The sequence below is a fragment of the Poecilia mexicana genome, unplaced genomic scaffold, assembly GCF_051168715.1.
Source record: "Poecilia mexicana isolate PSO_F unplaced genomic scaffold, ASM5116871v1 scaffold_17, whole genome shotgun sequence".
Taxonomy (NCBI): Eukaryota; Metazoa; Chordata; class Actinopteri; order Cyprinodontiformes; family Poeciliidae; genus Poecilia; species Poecilia mexicana.
The window spans coordinates 9,607,132-9,622,501 of NW_028263386.1; the positions used below are offsets into that span (position 1 = coordinate 9,607,132).

Sequence of the window (15,370 nt, forward strand, 5' to 3'; positions counted from 1 at the left end):
ATACATAATTTGCTTAATGGGAGTATTTCACATGCCACTGCACTCACTCACTCATTCACTTTGGCTTTAGTTTGTTCTTAATTGCCTTCTTTTGTTTCATTTTGCAAAAGATTTTTACATGTTTTGAGCTGCTTAGTCAACATGGTGACTAGTAATAATTACTTCCGTGGTGAAATAAAATGTAAAATATGTGGGTTTAAGCTGCCAGTAGAAAAGGCATTTTTGAATTTAAATGAGTTTGATAGGAAAAACACAAACCAGCAGCCTTAAACAGCTCTGTGCAGCCTGATGCCAGAGGATCAAAATAGCTAAAATGACCTCTTTTGCTTGAGCTTTTGTTTTCTTTTCAGAATGAGTGATTTTGTAAAGGATTTCTTTTCGCGTGTTTGACTGACAGTGGTGAATTTAGTCACCATAAACACAATTCTCTGCAGAGAGTCATGCAAACAAAATGGTTTCCAGCCCTTTTTTTTGCAGAAATAACTGCAACTTTAGTCCACCTCTAAACATACAGAAGGACGGCAATTATGTTGTTGCAATTTGGAAAAGCAGAAAAACAAACACAGGTGTTGCATTTTAAATCTTTTGTGTAACAATAGGTATTCTTTTGGTGTGCAGAGACAGTTTGCTGATGTTTACCTTGGATGTGTTTCAACCTAGCACTCCAGAAAATTTGAGAAACTTTGAACATTTTACTACAACTCTTTAAATATTTGAAATAATTGGACTGAATGATGTAGAAACATTGACTTTTTCTGGTTTTTTTGTTTTATTTGTTTTCAACAGCATGGCATAAACATTTGATCATATTGGAAAAACATGTGAACTTCATGAAAGACGCTCAGTATAACTTAAAGTTTTTATAATGTAAATTTGACCTTTTTTAGCTTTACATCATGTTATAAAGTTATTTGCTCATCAAAAACATTCCTGGAGTGTTGTTTTGATTCTTTCATGCATGTTTGAGAAATCCTTTAATCTCCATGGCAACCACTCAGGGATGCTTAAATGCTTGAGCCCACAAATCTCATCTGCTGCACTTTCCTAGCCAAGCTTCTGCCCCTTCACTGTGATTCCCAAACTCAGCTCCTTCAGACTAGCGGCAGCAGCAATTAGCAAACGCCTGCTGGAGCTGCGAGTCTAGCTCCAGCAGGCGCTGGAGCTAGACTCGCCTGCCCTGTTACACTGAGTCACTTCTCAGTGTAACGCTCCTAAGAATGGCTGGAAACGTCATTGTTGTGAAGACATGCTGAAGGTGGAGATTCAGAAAGAGCATAAGGTTTTTAAAGAAACAGAGGCCCAATTTCAAGACATCAAACTGCAAAGCAAAATTTCTTTTAAGTCACGTATTTATAGCATTTTCATGACAACTTTAGATAACATGATTGTGCCACAAAATGGCACTATACGAAAATCCCAACACTGGCACTTTAAAATGTGTTTCTTTTTCTTCAGCAGGCTATTAAAATGCTGCTGAAAAATATCATCATTTTCTGCATCATTAGTTGTTTTAAAGCTTCTCTGACATTCTGTAAATGCCAGGAACTGATCTGCATGTCCAGTAGACATTATCCAATTTTAGATAATGAGATGAACTCTTGTTGGACTTCAAAGCGGTCAGAAAGCTGTTTACCTTTAAACTCCTTGAGCCGTGGCTGCACATAATGGACAGTCAGGCTCCTCAGAGCCAGCTAGCCCATTAGCCAGGGCTAATGCATCCAGCGCTCCCCGCCATGCGCCGTCCATCACTGCAAACTAGATCTGGTTTCACGCGGGAGCCGCCTCACCTCTTTGTGCTCGGAGGCAACTCTCGTTCCAAAACAACGACCCACAAGAAATGTGACTGATCGGGTCGTTGACACGCACACAAAGATGTGCTTTTTTCTCTTTTGTAGTGTCGAGCTTGTCAAGAGGTTAAAGGTTCAAACGACGAGTTTTACAAAAGAGAAACCTGAACGGGTTATAAAAAGCAAAACCTGCAGATGTACACTCTTCTAGACGTATGGTGGATATTGGCTCAATCAGAAGGTGAAATTGTTGTCGACCCAGCCTGTAATCTTGGGTTTCACAGTTCCACCGTGCTAAATGGACCGGGTGCATTAAAGGCCAAAGTGGAGCTGTGCAGAGTGCTTTTAAAAGGCTACGAGTAAAAAAAAAAAAAAAAAAAAAACAGCAGACAACCTCCCCTGTTTTCCTGCGAAGGGATGGTGACACGCAGCAACCGTGTAGCGAGGCTGTGTGTATCAGGTTGCTGCTCAAACAAAAACAGACATGCTGATGGGTAGAAAGCACATGGAGGGAACGGTGACTGACATGAGGGCTCGCATGTGACAGAGACAGACAGAGTCTTCCAGCAACACGGCTTTGTTCAAACAAGCAGAGTTTATAGGTGGACATGGGAAAAATGCACCACACAAGTGGAAGAAGGTATTTTTCCAAATGGATGCCAAACCTTTCATCCTCTGCAGTCTTGTCTTTCGTTAGATGTTTTAAAGACGGTTTCCATATTACACAACAATGTTAGTTATTGCTCCTCCCAAACCAGCATCATGTCAGTCAATTACTCAGTATTATTTACAAAGAACCACATGCTTGCTCATTTCCTTCAAGGGCGTGTTTTATAAACCAGTTGGACGCAATAGTTTCCTGTTAAATAGTTGTTGAAGGAACGGGATTCTCTTGCTATTCCATTGTTAACTTGTTGAGCATACAACACTGTAAAGTCAGGCCTGAAAGAAGGGGAAGAAGCAAAAAGTAAAGATATATATGAATCCTGACTTAGTGTAAGAATTACAGACGACTGAAAATGGATTCAATATTTCTGTTGGGTAATGATCAAAAACATTTTGCCAAATCAATAAAGAAATGATTAAACGGACAGAAAGTCAACCTTCTGTAATGCGTCTGATCCTGAAAACAAACACTACAGATGAGATTGATTAAAAAAAAAAAAAAAAAACTTATGCCCACTGGTAAGTACGGTGGAGAATCTGTGATGCTTTGGGCTTGAAAACTGTCAGAGAAATACAAACACATTTTAAACAATCTACTGAATCTAGATCGACTTTGCACTACGACGACTTTCAGTCCTGCAGAGAACTGTAGGGTGAGCTGAGGTTAGGAGAACAAGAGAGATCATCTCTGTATTCCCTGAGATTGGGGCAGGATTTTCAACATAATCTATGCAGGATTGAAGACTTTTTTTCCCCACAGTAAATGTGCTTCCCTTTCCAAACTAAAAATCCTGCATTACTTTACTTTAAATATAAGAATAAATGTCTAACGTAGCTGACCTAAAAAGTATTGTTGTCTAGTTTGCATATATTTTAGCACACGTGAAATTGACTTATAAGTAACTTTTTCGCAAGATAGTGGAGCTTATTGTGAGTAAATAAAAAGATACTATTTCCACTGGAAGATTACTACGGAGATTACTATGGAGGATTTTTATCTTTTGCTTTCCCTCGCAATAATGTTATGATCATTTCATGCAGCATAACTCAATACTGAAAGTCTTTATTATGTTGGCCACCATACTTTCGGCTATAATGTAAGGTTTTTCCGTGTATGTTAATAACTCGTCTGTGAAATATCTGAAGGTTTATATCTTTTTCTTTAGGATAGAAATGAACCACAAACCTTTGTGCTCAATTCAAAAGCAAAACAGTCAAAATATGGCCTTTCCATCTCTTTCCAGATGCAAACGGAAACTTTATGTAAGATGGAACAAAAGGAAAAATCCATCCAAACTATTTGGACTATTTCTGACTTATTTTTGCTAGGTAATAAAGTCATCTGACAGTTTTGATTGTCTTTTTTGTGTTCTTAGTCTAAAAGGTTTAAAGGGTCGTTTTCATCTGCAGGTCCATCTCTACACAAACAGACATAAACAAGCAGTGAATAAATCACTGCTTGTTTTTGCACCAAAGAGTTAAGAATATAAAAACACGAGGGAACACAAAAGAAACTGTTTTCCCCACGTCCCCTAAAGGGCTCCGTAGATTATTTCAGTCATAACAATGTCCCATTTCTTAAGTGAATTTATCTGCCACTGGAACTATAACAATTTAACTAGTTAATTACTGACTTAAAACAAGCTCCTACATCTTACTGAACAGTTACTTGTGGGTTGGTTTTGTCTTATTTCAAGGGAAGATATTCGCAGCAGAAACTAGACCAAACATACTTGTATTTCTGCGGTGTCCAAACTTTTATAGGTATTTATTTTCCATTAGGATCCTTCTCTCTCACTCAGAAACTCTCATTTTCTCCCACTTCCAACAATAACAAGGGTGACTCATCACCATGAAGCAAATATGCCAATAGTTCTCGCTACCAGCAGGGTGTGTAAATTCCACACCTGTCCCATCATCATCAGCCTCTTCCTCCTCCTCCTCGCCTCCTCCTCCTCCTCTTTATGTGCCGTCTCTGTTTCCACACATCCTCCCTTCCTCACTTACGCTCATGCTCACCTCACAGAGAGCAACTTGAGGAGAAGCTAAGAACATAGCCAGGCAGAAGATCCAGAGGAAGCAGTTTGGGCCCACTCCGTGCTTTTTTTTTTTTTTTTTTTGTCCAGGTGAGCTGAGATTCTTTTAACAGGTGCCTTCGTTGGTGAAGATTTGCTCGTCTTTCTTAAAATGCAGCAAATAAATCCCTGTTGACATGAATAGGAACTTCTTCTTTCTCATTCAGGTTGTTTTTCCTTTTGGAAATGTTTCTGTCAAAGTAGATTGCTTTTGTCTAAGCCTCCTTTCTTTGTGTCTGTTTTTCGCTGAAAGAAACCATTAACCTGAACTGAACAAGTCTGGAGAGGCAGAACTAACTCACGTGTGAAGGTGATAGCGGGGCTTTTGTCGGCCTGCTTATTTAAGATCAAGACGGATCATTACACTTTTTCTACACAGGAGAGGAGGAAAGGGCGTCGTGACAAAGGCTGCAGCTGCCTTTTCTTCTTCTTCTTCTTTCAAAGAAGGGGGAAAAATGACATAATGGCATTCATTCTCAGGTAACTTTCAACACTGACACCCTTGAAACTAATCCGGTCTTTGAGGTTTGTTTATGAGATTTGTGGGAATACGCACGCAGGAAAATCCAAAACTATGAATTTGCGCAAGTTGCTAAATACTGTTTTTAAATATCTTTAAACCACTCTGAATGATTGATGAAGCAAGAAGTGAAACGCTGGTATTTTAAGGTGTAAATTATCTGCTGCATCTCTCTTTACAACTTTACTGACTCCACATCAAGGCTGCGCAAACACATTAGACGGTGGAGCTGATGTCATCATGCCCCCATTTGGGTGGAATAACAATTTATTCTGAAAACTGAGCTTCGGGTCCTGAGGCTCAGACAGAATAAGAGGATCGAGTCCTGTTGCAGCTGGAGAATGGGGCCTGTAGCGGGAAAGAGAAAACTGATATTGGAGTTTGAAGTCTATAATTACGCCATCTTGTCGTGAAATTTATGAGTTACGAGAAGCTCATTTCAACAGCAATGGACAAAGACTGGCTTTTAAATAGTTCATTATCCTTCACCAACCTTTAAAGTAAAAAAAAAAAAAAAAAAAAAGCTTTCTGTAACAATGAAGTTGTTTAAATGTAGTAAAACTAACTTTAATGTTAGACAAAGATAACTTGTGTAAAACTTGAGATCTTTTCTGCCCACAGCCATCACCATCTACAAATGACGTACAACAACATTTAATTTCCATTTTGGTTGAAGTATTTTTGAATTTAAAATAAAAACTTTTTAAATTATTCTTTCGTTTATTGAGGGAGAAAACCCATTCATATTACTTTGTAAAAAAGTAACTGCTCTACATTGATAAATCATAAATTAACTGTGGTTGACCTCATTTGTTTTGGAAAGTTGATAGTATTTTAACTGATCCCAACACAACACTTTGGAAAAATCACATCAGACTAACATACTGAGACCTGGTGATGGCAGTATGATGATCTGGGACTGCGTTATTACTTCAGGACTTAATGGATGAAACGATGAACTCTGCTCTTTACTAGAAAATCCTGAAGTAAAATATCCAACCATCAGTTTTATGACGAGGCTGCAAAGATCTGATGCACACCACCAGCAAGTCTGAATGGATATAAAAGAATTTGGTTTTGGATTGAAAATTATTCTTAGATAATTTATTTAAATCCAAATAAACTCAACGTTTACACTCGCATGTGAAAATGGCTCCAAACAGATTTGCAGTTACACATCCATCTATGAACATAGCAAAATATCTTTTCTGAATGGTAAGTCCACAACCAAACTGTTTCTCTTTTCCAGCAGCTCTAAAACTAACTGAGCGAAAGTAATGGACCTTTCCTTGGGTTGCTAGGTAACCCAGTTGGGCTTGCCCGGGGTTGCTAGGTAACAGCGCAGTGGCAGTTAATTTTGACTTAACAATATTAACTTATTGTCAAAAATGGCTGTTTTTTGTGTCTTAATTGCGTAATCTGTGTTTTAGAAGCAGTTGAAACCCAAATGAAATGTACAAAAATGTACAGAAGGTGAATTTTGCATAATAGGTCCCCTAAAGAAATACTGTGAATATTATAATAATATTATTATTTCATCACTGTTGCTTTGGTCAGTGTCTTTTCAGCTCAGTAACGTTTGGCTATAATGGTAAAGTGACTTTGATTGACACTTTGAGCCTCATTGACTACAATTTATCAGTCTAATCTGCCTAGAATCATGTGGCAGGTAATAATTTGTGAAAAAATATGGTAATTTTCAGGGATTTTGCAGGTTTTGTAAATGTTTGGAATATCCAACTGGATTAACAACCAGCCACTGAGACGTCAATAACAGCATAAGTTAGGGAGTCATCTGCATAAAGACTCACTTTGCTGTATACATTGTATTCACTGTAGCCTTATGAAAGTGATAAGTTCTTCAAATTTAACAAATGTCTTAATTAAATTGTACAAACTTGCTAAAATTCACTTTTTCTCCAGGTTTTCAAGTGTATTTTGCACTATAACCTTTAAGATGTGACTCAGAAATTTACTTAGAGGACAAAACGTTCTTATTTCCTATTATGAAACAAAAACGTTTTTACAAAAATTAAAGAAAAGAAAAGGATTTTTAATTATTTTATTTTAAATTAAACTAACTCATTCTTTGGCAAGCCACTTCACACAATCTATTACTAGCCAGTAACACATGTGGCCACTTTTTATAGGCAAATAACTTCTGCTCTTCTGTAAGTCTAGAAATCCCATTTGGATAAATAAGCATTAAAGTCAAAGATCTTATCGCTTTAACCGGATTGATTGTGATCACCTCATCAAGCAGATCTACTATCTCCAATTTAAAAGTTTATAAGTTGCATGATGCATGTTTTTTTTTCTCTGTCTTGCAGAAAAAGTTATTTACCCCCAAACTGCACAACAACAAAACTGAAATTTTCTAAAGACGCAGAACTTAGCTCATCAGTGAGCATTGGTACAAACAGGATTTGTTCACAGTGGCTAAGTTCAGTGTCTGACATGAAAAAAAGTCATCTTCTGCATACCTGAAGGCCCCAGCTGTCCATAAATCCCAGAGATGAGGAGAGAGGGACTGCCGTCATTAAAAAAAGCACCTGTACTGTAAAGAGAAGAGGAATGCTGTAAAAGTCTTTGCATGTCCAGGCAAATTATGTCAGCTTCTTCTGATTTATGAGGAGAAAAAGATGAAGAATCAGGCAGTGATGGAGAGCAAAAGGTTAAATTAGGGTGATTCATGAGTGATTGTTGTTTTTTGTTTTTTTTATCACACTAAAGATGATTTTAAATGGGCATAACTGACTCAATGTGTCGAAAATGTAAAGACAGAGATGATGCAAGCCAATAAAAAAAAAAATGCTATTTTTGCAGAGTTTAAAATAGAGCGAGTGCTTGTTACTATCTGTGCTTTCAATTACTTTGGGAATTGGTGACACCGAGCTGCGTTTGGGTTGTTTACTCGTGTGCCTACTGAACTGGAATCAGTGTGTCTCTGCAGAACTGGCTCAGTCCAGCAGGAACAAGAGTGACACCTAATGAGAGCCCGTCACTCCCTCCATCACATCCATCACCACTAACACGCCAGAGACGACCACCAACATTTGTATTCATTTTAAAGAGTCGATGATGACACAATGAAATAAAGTGTTCACTCCTCTGCCCTAATTTGTCCTCCTGTGTGGGCGAATCTGGCTGCCTCTGCAGGTAGTCGTTATCATCGGCAGCTGATTTCTGCTGAGTAACACTTTGCATCGCCTCTCTTCATTCGTCATGCTATAATAAGCTGTCAGTGTGTCTGCGAGCGTCTTCGCTAAACTGGGATACAACAGCTCGACACCTCTGCAGTCATTAAATACCCGAATGGACCGGCGCTGCATTAGCATAAGCAGAAGTGATGATCATAAGACGTGCTATTGATTTTAGATAACCCGGAGGGTTGAGGCCGCTGTGTGAACAATTACTCCTCACCTTGAGCCATGTTCCTGCGGATAAAATCTGAAGAATCTTTCTGAAGGAAACACGAGTGTGTGTTTACAGTGAAATGTTCATTAAAAATGTAATCGAATATGCATGATCTGAATTAGCCTAAATTACGTTTGACTGTTTACAGTCGAAGTTCAAGTTGCAAACTGGATGCGTCAGAAGTATTCACTCACTACATAAAGAAAGTTTGAGTTAATTTGAGGTGTTGAATGATAGGAAATTGACAGAAAATTATTAATAAGAGACTAACAGGTTGCATTTCTATTAACCATAAAATTGCGCAAAATAAGGAAAATAAATTTGCTTAATGGAAACCTGCCAATTTCGAAAGCTCTTGCGCTAAGATACGGTGGTTTCTCAAAATAGACGTATTTAGCAAAACTGCTTTTTTCGCGTCACCCGAGTCACGTGATCAACAACCGGATGTTGTTATTGGATAAAACGACGAAGAAGACGACGACAGGAAGTAGTAGGATGATGGTTTGTGAACATTTAAGGAGGAATAAGTGAATATTTGAGCCCATATTTACCTTACAACGTTGATCCTGAGTGAAATACAAACTTACGCACCCAGTTCTTTGTTTTAAAAATATCACTTAAGTTATAAGTGTGCAGTCACCCTGGACAACTTGGGATTAACCAATGTCTAAAAAAAGACACAGACACAATATGCTAATAATTTCTATGATGAGGAATGCAAATGTCCCATTTAACTGTGGGGTTTACAGTTAATTCAAAGACGTCCACCACAGATCACCACTGATGCATTACTGTAAAATGACTGACTGATGAATACAGCATTACAAAATGTGAACTGGCTGCACCATGAAAAAACATTTGCATGATTCCGCCACACACATCACTCAAGCAAATTTTTGTCCTTTCTATATTACTGGAAATTTGCATGCAGACACGTAAACCACCATGACTTTTAAATTTGGGTCAATTTGTGTTCCGGAGTTAATGTTTGTGGGTTTTTCTCACAAAATTAAAAAACAAAACAAAACAGAAAACAAACCATGGATAGTAACAACCTACAGTTAATGATCACACATTGGTTTTATGACTATTACTTCTTATTACAAACCCACTAAAAGCATGTATCGTTTGTTGTTATGTTTGCAATTTTGGCATGCAAAGATTAATTACGTTTGACAAAATCATCAGTCATTGCTCAAACCATTAAGGTAAAGTTACACAAAGTCAACCAAGCCTTAAAGAAAAATAAACATTTGCATCTTAATTTCTTTATACCGTCTCTTTATACAATAAAATTTGATTTTGATTTGATTTGATTTATAATGTATCCAGTTTGTTTTTTAAATTATTGTAACTAGAAGCTCAGACTTTGTTTCATTATCATAGAATTAAATTTTTAGCACTTGGCACAACTACAGTTTCTAAATAAAACAATCAAGTAAATAAAACAAAAAACTATAAAAATCAACTGCTGTCTGTATGGTAGGGATTTTTCAAACAAATAGAAAGGTTGTATCAATCAAAGATGATTTAGCAGCATATTCAAATGAGAATATTTTATATCATAATAATTATAAAAGTATATAATGGCCTTTAGCTGTAATTTAAAACCAGGAAATTTCTGGATGAGGAAGGAAAATTTTACCAAAATGACAAGAAAATACAGCCACGATAATGTAAATTTGCTGCTCTGGAAGTTTTTCTGGTTGTAAAACTTTTTCAAATGCAGCATTACTTATTTTGCATACTAACAAGAATAGATTAGTTTGTTTTCCCAGCTGACCCCCTGACCTTCTGCAATGCTGCCAGTAATACATGAAAAACATCATGTAACTTGGTCAGATTTACACATAGAACACATAAAAACTAATAAATGTTAACCAATCATTCACTTTTTAACCAATCCAGCTTTTTGTTTAGTTTAGTGTAACTTTGACTCCGCAAGGCGAACTCAGTCACATCATCATCACCTTCAGCTCTATCAAAAACATTTATTTATTTATTTATTTATTTATTTATTTATTTATTTGTTTATTTGAATAAGTCTTTGTATATGTTATTTATTTATATATTTATTTTTATGTTTTTTTTCTTTCTATTTATTTATTTGTTCAGTCTTTGTAGGCGTTATTTCTATGTATTAATTAATTTATTAATTTTTATGTATTTATTTTTATTTATTTGTTCAGTCTTCGTAGGCTTTAAAATGAAGTTTGAGTTCCTGAGCTTTGACGTTGTTGTAATACCTCAGGGTGGCCAGACGGAGGCGCGCTAAGCCCACCACTCACCTGTACCAACCTGTACCAAGGGCATTTTTTATTTCGCTTCTGAGCTTCTATTTAATTATTTTTACGGTGACGGTGGCGGCCTTATTGCTTTTATTTTCTTTTCCCCCCCTCATTTTTTAGGGTTGCAGTGTTTCCAGGTTCACTGAAGGGGAAATTATCCATTAATTCCCACCTCGTCAGCGAATGTGTGCGCGCGTGTTTGTGCGTGTGCGTGTGGAGAAATGTAGGAAGTAACGATAACTTTCCGCCAAAGACGACGAGAAGACGGCAATCCTGCATTTTTCACAAGGACAAGGACATTTGCAGAAGGAATTACAACCATAAATATAGACTAAAACCTCCTTTTTCTGATCTTTGGGAACTCTTTATTCGCTTTTCAGTTCGTATTTCAGCCTGTTTTTTCTTTTATTCTATTTTCTTTCATTTCAAGTGATGTTTTTCCCCTGAAGTTGTGTGACAGGAGTTAGTCAACGTCTGTTTTTTCCCCCTGCCAGTGTGTTTTCCAGCCTTCAAAGATGGAATGAGACACTTTCCTTAAAGGTAAGACTTTGACATTTAGCGCCTCGTTGACACCTGTTACTGTTAGGTGTTTGCCACGGACAGATGTCTGTTTTCGGGATTATGTTGATTATAGGAGGATTAATGGTCTCCCAGAAAAGCGTGCAGATACTGAAAGTATAGAAAAAGTAAACAAAATGAATAAAGGCTTATAAACTCGACTTTCATTGCTGATTCTTAGTCTTCCTGAAAAAAATCTATCCTAACTTTTATTTGAACATATTTACCGAGTGGGGAAAAAGAACCAGATGAAATAATGTAATAAATGTATTTTTCTTTAAATAGCAATGGAAGAATTACTGGCACCCCTAATTATCTCAATAAAATAAACGTCACTGTTTGTACTTTACCAATTAAAGTTGAGTAAAGTTTCTAGGAACTCCTTACTAGTTGTAACCTGTCATTTTCTGTTTGCTTGGCGTTCAGATATGACGTATGCCTGCTGGTTGTTTTGGAGTCATGAGAAAACGTTGTCTCCCCTACTTCTGCAAAATTTCACATGTGGATAAGATAATTAATCTGGGATTAGGTGTTTTGGTTGGATTGAGGTTTTCAGCAACAGACACTGTTTGTTCAAAACAAACAGTTAGGCATGGTGGAGGCTCTGTGATTCTGTGGGCCTGTTGGTCTTCCTAAGTCGCATACAATTAAAAATAAATAAAAACCTGAAAACGTGGCTTCTAACCAACATCAACGGTGGGTCAGGCATTAAAAAAACCAAAATATAAATATATAGATTAGCCTCTTTAAGTATAGTGGAAGATGTGTGATGCTGTGGGCCACTTTCATTCTAACGTTTCCAAATTGTTATGGAAACGTGGAAATTCACAGACATTAAAAATGCAAACTCAAAGCAGGTCTTCAGTATTACGTTAATAAAGTAGCAGAAATGGTTCATCAAGCAAAAAAAAAAAAAAACAAATACAAAAAGTTAGTCCTCATGTAGAGCCTAAAGAAAACCTCAGGGATGAAGGAAAGTGAAGAGATTAGAAACCAAAGATCAAGAACTCTGGATTGCCTAGAGCAGCGATTGTGAAGCGTTTTTGATTTTGTCAGACTGTGGCCGCGCATTTGAGCTTATATTCATTATTAAGTGAAGCGTAAAAACAACACAAACTACACCAACAAGGTAATTTTAGGAAATGAAGTAGACATTTTATGAGAACTCTAACAAAAATTTAATTACCCCAATTTTTTCTCTTTTTTTTTGTCATTTTAAGACATTTTTCTTGTAAAATTAGTCTTTATTCTACTAATATTATGACTATATTCTCTTGATTAAACTGAAATTCCCATAGCTAAACCCAGATACTGTTGCATACAACTCACTGAAATAAAAGCAACTTTTTGAAATCATTTTATGTCTTTTGTAATTTCATTTTCTGGAAAGAAAATGTGAAAAAATCAGCTAAAATCGAACACATATATTAGTTTATTATGCTGTAATGAGATCACTATGTTCTTGCAGCCTCGCTTTGAGAGCTTTCGCATCATCTGAGCAGAAATGTGTTTCCTTTCATGATATCCTTCCACTGTTAGATAAAAATTCAGCAGTGAAATGGACCACAGTCTAGTTCTTGTGAAGTATGAAATATCCTGGTTGGGTTGAATGAGGAAGGAGTCGTCCTACTGGATTCACATGGAAATGAGCTCCAGATAATTCACACCATGTCCTCTCCCTCTACCAGCAGCGTCTCTGTGTTATTATGCAACCAGGAAATGTGATTAAATTAAATCTTGGCGAACAGGATGGTGTAAAAGCTGCCATCCGTCCCAGAACTGCCACTGCATGGATGTTCCCACCTGTGATTTGGTTTAAAACATTAATTTATTGCAAGTCACGTTTTCTACGCAAAGCCATTCAATTGCGATCAAAGATTATTTACTTAAAGACTTTTTACATTTCTCTTCCAGAGTTGCAGACTAAGGCTGGGCAGTAAATAGATTTTATCGATTAATCAAACTTTTGGTTTTTGAAAGTTGCCTTTTCTCTTTTCATCACTGGACTTCTTGGGTTTCCGTGATGTCAGCAACACGCCCAGTGTCGGCATGTCGCTTGGCAGGATCTTTTTTTACAGCTTCTGGTTGTTTAGACTTTGAGTTCAGGTCAACTCTGCAATAAAATATAACAGTCAGGCTACATTTTACTTGTTTTGTTACAAGAATAAAGCCTTAATCTTAGCTGAATTAAGTAATATTAGGAAATTAAGTAGCAATTTTATTATAACTCTAACAAAAAATTAATTATCCACATTTTTTCTTATTAAAACTATTTTTTGTATTATTTTAAGACATTTGTCTGGTAAAATTGCATCATTATACTGCTAATATTATGACTATTTTCTCATAATTAAACTAAAATTCTCATACATCTCATAGCAGGGATGATTGCAATAAACTGAAAATATTTTCTGTCATTTGAAATTTTGTTTTCTGAAAAGAAAACTATTTAAAAAATGTATCTGGTATGAAACAATTTTATTTTTTAGCTAAAACGCTCATTTCTAATTATACGTCATGTTCATTATGTAAAATTAATGCAATAGCAATCAAAGATGAGTTTATTTAAAGGTTTTTTTTACTTCATCCAAATGTTTTCTCTCATTCTTCCATATTTTTATTAATTTATAAAATTTTTCTGCTAGAATTGTGTCTTTATTCTGCTATTATGACTATTTTCTCCTAATTAAGCTAAAGTTTTTCTTAACCAGAACCAACTCTGTCGTACAACTCACTGTAGGGATAACTGAAATAAAAAAACTCCTTTTGAAAACATTTTCTGTCATTTGTAATATCGTTCTCTGAAAAGAAAACAAGAAAAAACTCACTTAATCTGATCTGGCATGATCAGATTTAGTTATATGTCTTGTTTTCTTTTCCAGAGGTTAAGATATTTTTGACTCTATCCAAATGTTTTCCCAGGTACTCTCATATTTTTATCAATTTATTTTACCTAAAAATGTTGTTTTATTGCCCCTGTGTGTGATTTCTGCAGCGCCTGGTGGGCTGTGAGTTATGCAGAAGCTCGTCTCTGGGTCAGGATGAGCACTACAGATGGAGCTGGGACCCCTGAGCACGACGAAGATGCCCGTGTGGTGCAGATCTACCCCAGGCTGCCTCTGGAGACAGAAACCTACTGTCCCCTGCAGGTCAGTATCAAGGACACGGCGAAGACTGTGATCCACAACGTTGTGGTCACGCTGGGCCTGGACTCCAGCCAGAGCTACAGCCTCCTGGAGGTGAAGCAGAGCGGCAGCAAGGAGACGCCGTTGGACGATGGCGACCGCCCTTTGGAGCGAGTCCTGTGTTGGCCGCCGGAGACACAGAAGTGGCACCCTCCCAGTCAGGGCTACTACTTCGTCCTGCAGCAGAGTAACAACGGAGCGAAGCAAGTCGCAACGTCTAAGGAGGAGTCTGACGACCTCTGCAGCCTCCCGTCTGTGACCCAGGAGGCGGTGCTGCAGGTCTTACGCCAGCGCTTCCACAAGCACAAAATCTACACCTACATCAGCAACATCCTGGTCGCCGTCAATCCCAACAAGTTTTTACCTCTTTATTACAACCCAAAGTACGTGAAGCTGTACGAGAACCAGCCGCTGGGCAAACTGAGCCCGCACATATTCGCCATCGCCGACGTGGCGTTCAGAACCATGCTGAGCCGGCAGGCGAACCAGTGCATTCTGATCTCTGGAGAGAGCGGATCGGGGAAGACTGAGAGCAGCAGCTACCTCATCCACTGCCTGACCACACTCAACCAGGGGAAGTTCTCCGGCGGACTGGAGCGAGCCATTCTGGGGGCCGGCCCGGTTCTAGAGGTAGGACACCGACATACAAACCTTTTCACAGGCTGGGCGATAAAACAATTTTATCATTTAATTCAATTTTTGGTTGTTGTCGGTTTAACTTTTGAAAAAAAAAATTTTTTTCATTTTGAGTGATGTCAGCCATCTTACAAGCGTTTTCTACAGCTTCTATTTATTTGGATTTTGAGGTCAACTCTACAACAAAATCTATTTTTTAATACGCTAAAAGAACATTCCTTGTGGGATCAAGAAAGTA

General features: G+C 37.4%; 1 protein-coding gene across 3 annotated transcripts in view; it reads left to right on the forward strand.

Annotated features, from left to right (window-relative positions):
* Positions 1-10,546: 10,546 nt before the first annotated feature.
* The window catches only part of LOC106914790 (unconventional myosin-IXb-like), a 38,383-nt gene continuing 33,559 nt past the window's right edge, over positions 10,547-15,370 (forward strand). The window contains exons 1-3 of one of the 3 annotated variants that reach the window (XM_088014676.1): positions 10,549-11,132; positions 11,248-11,293; positions 14,307-15,126. In XM_088014676.1, coding sequence (XP_087870802.1) covers positions 14,353-15,126 — 774 coding nt within the window. In that variant the 5' untranslated portion in view covers positions 10,549-11,132; positions 11,248-11,293; positions 14,307-14,352. Of the gene's footprint in view, positions 11,294-14,306; positions 15,127-15,370 lie in introns of all 3 variants that reach the window. The other 2 variants (XM_014981830.2, XM_014981831.2) reach the window with 2 other exon arrangements.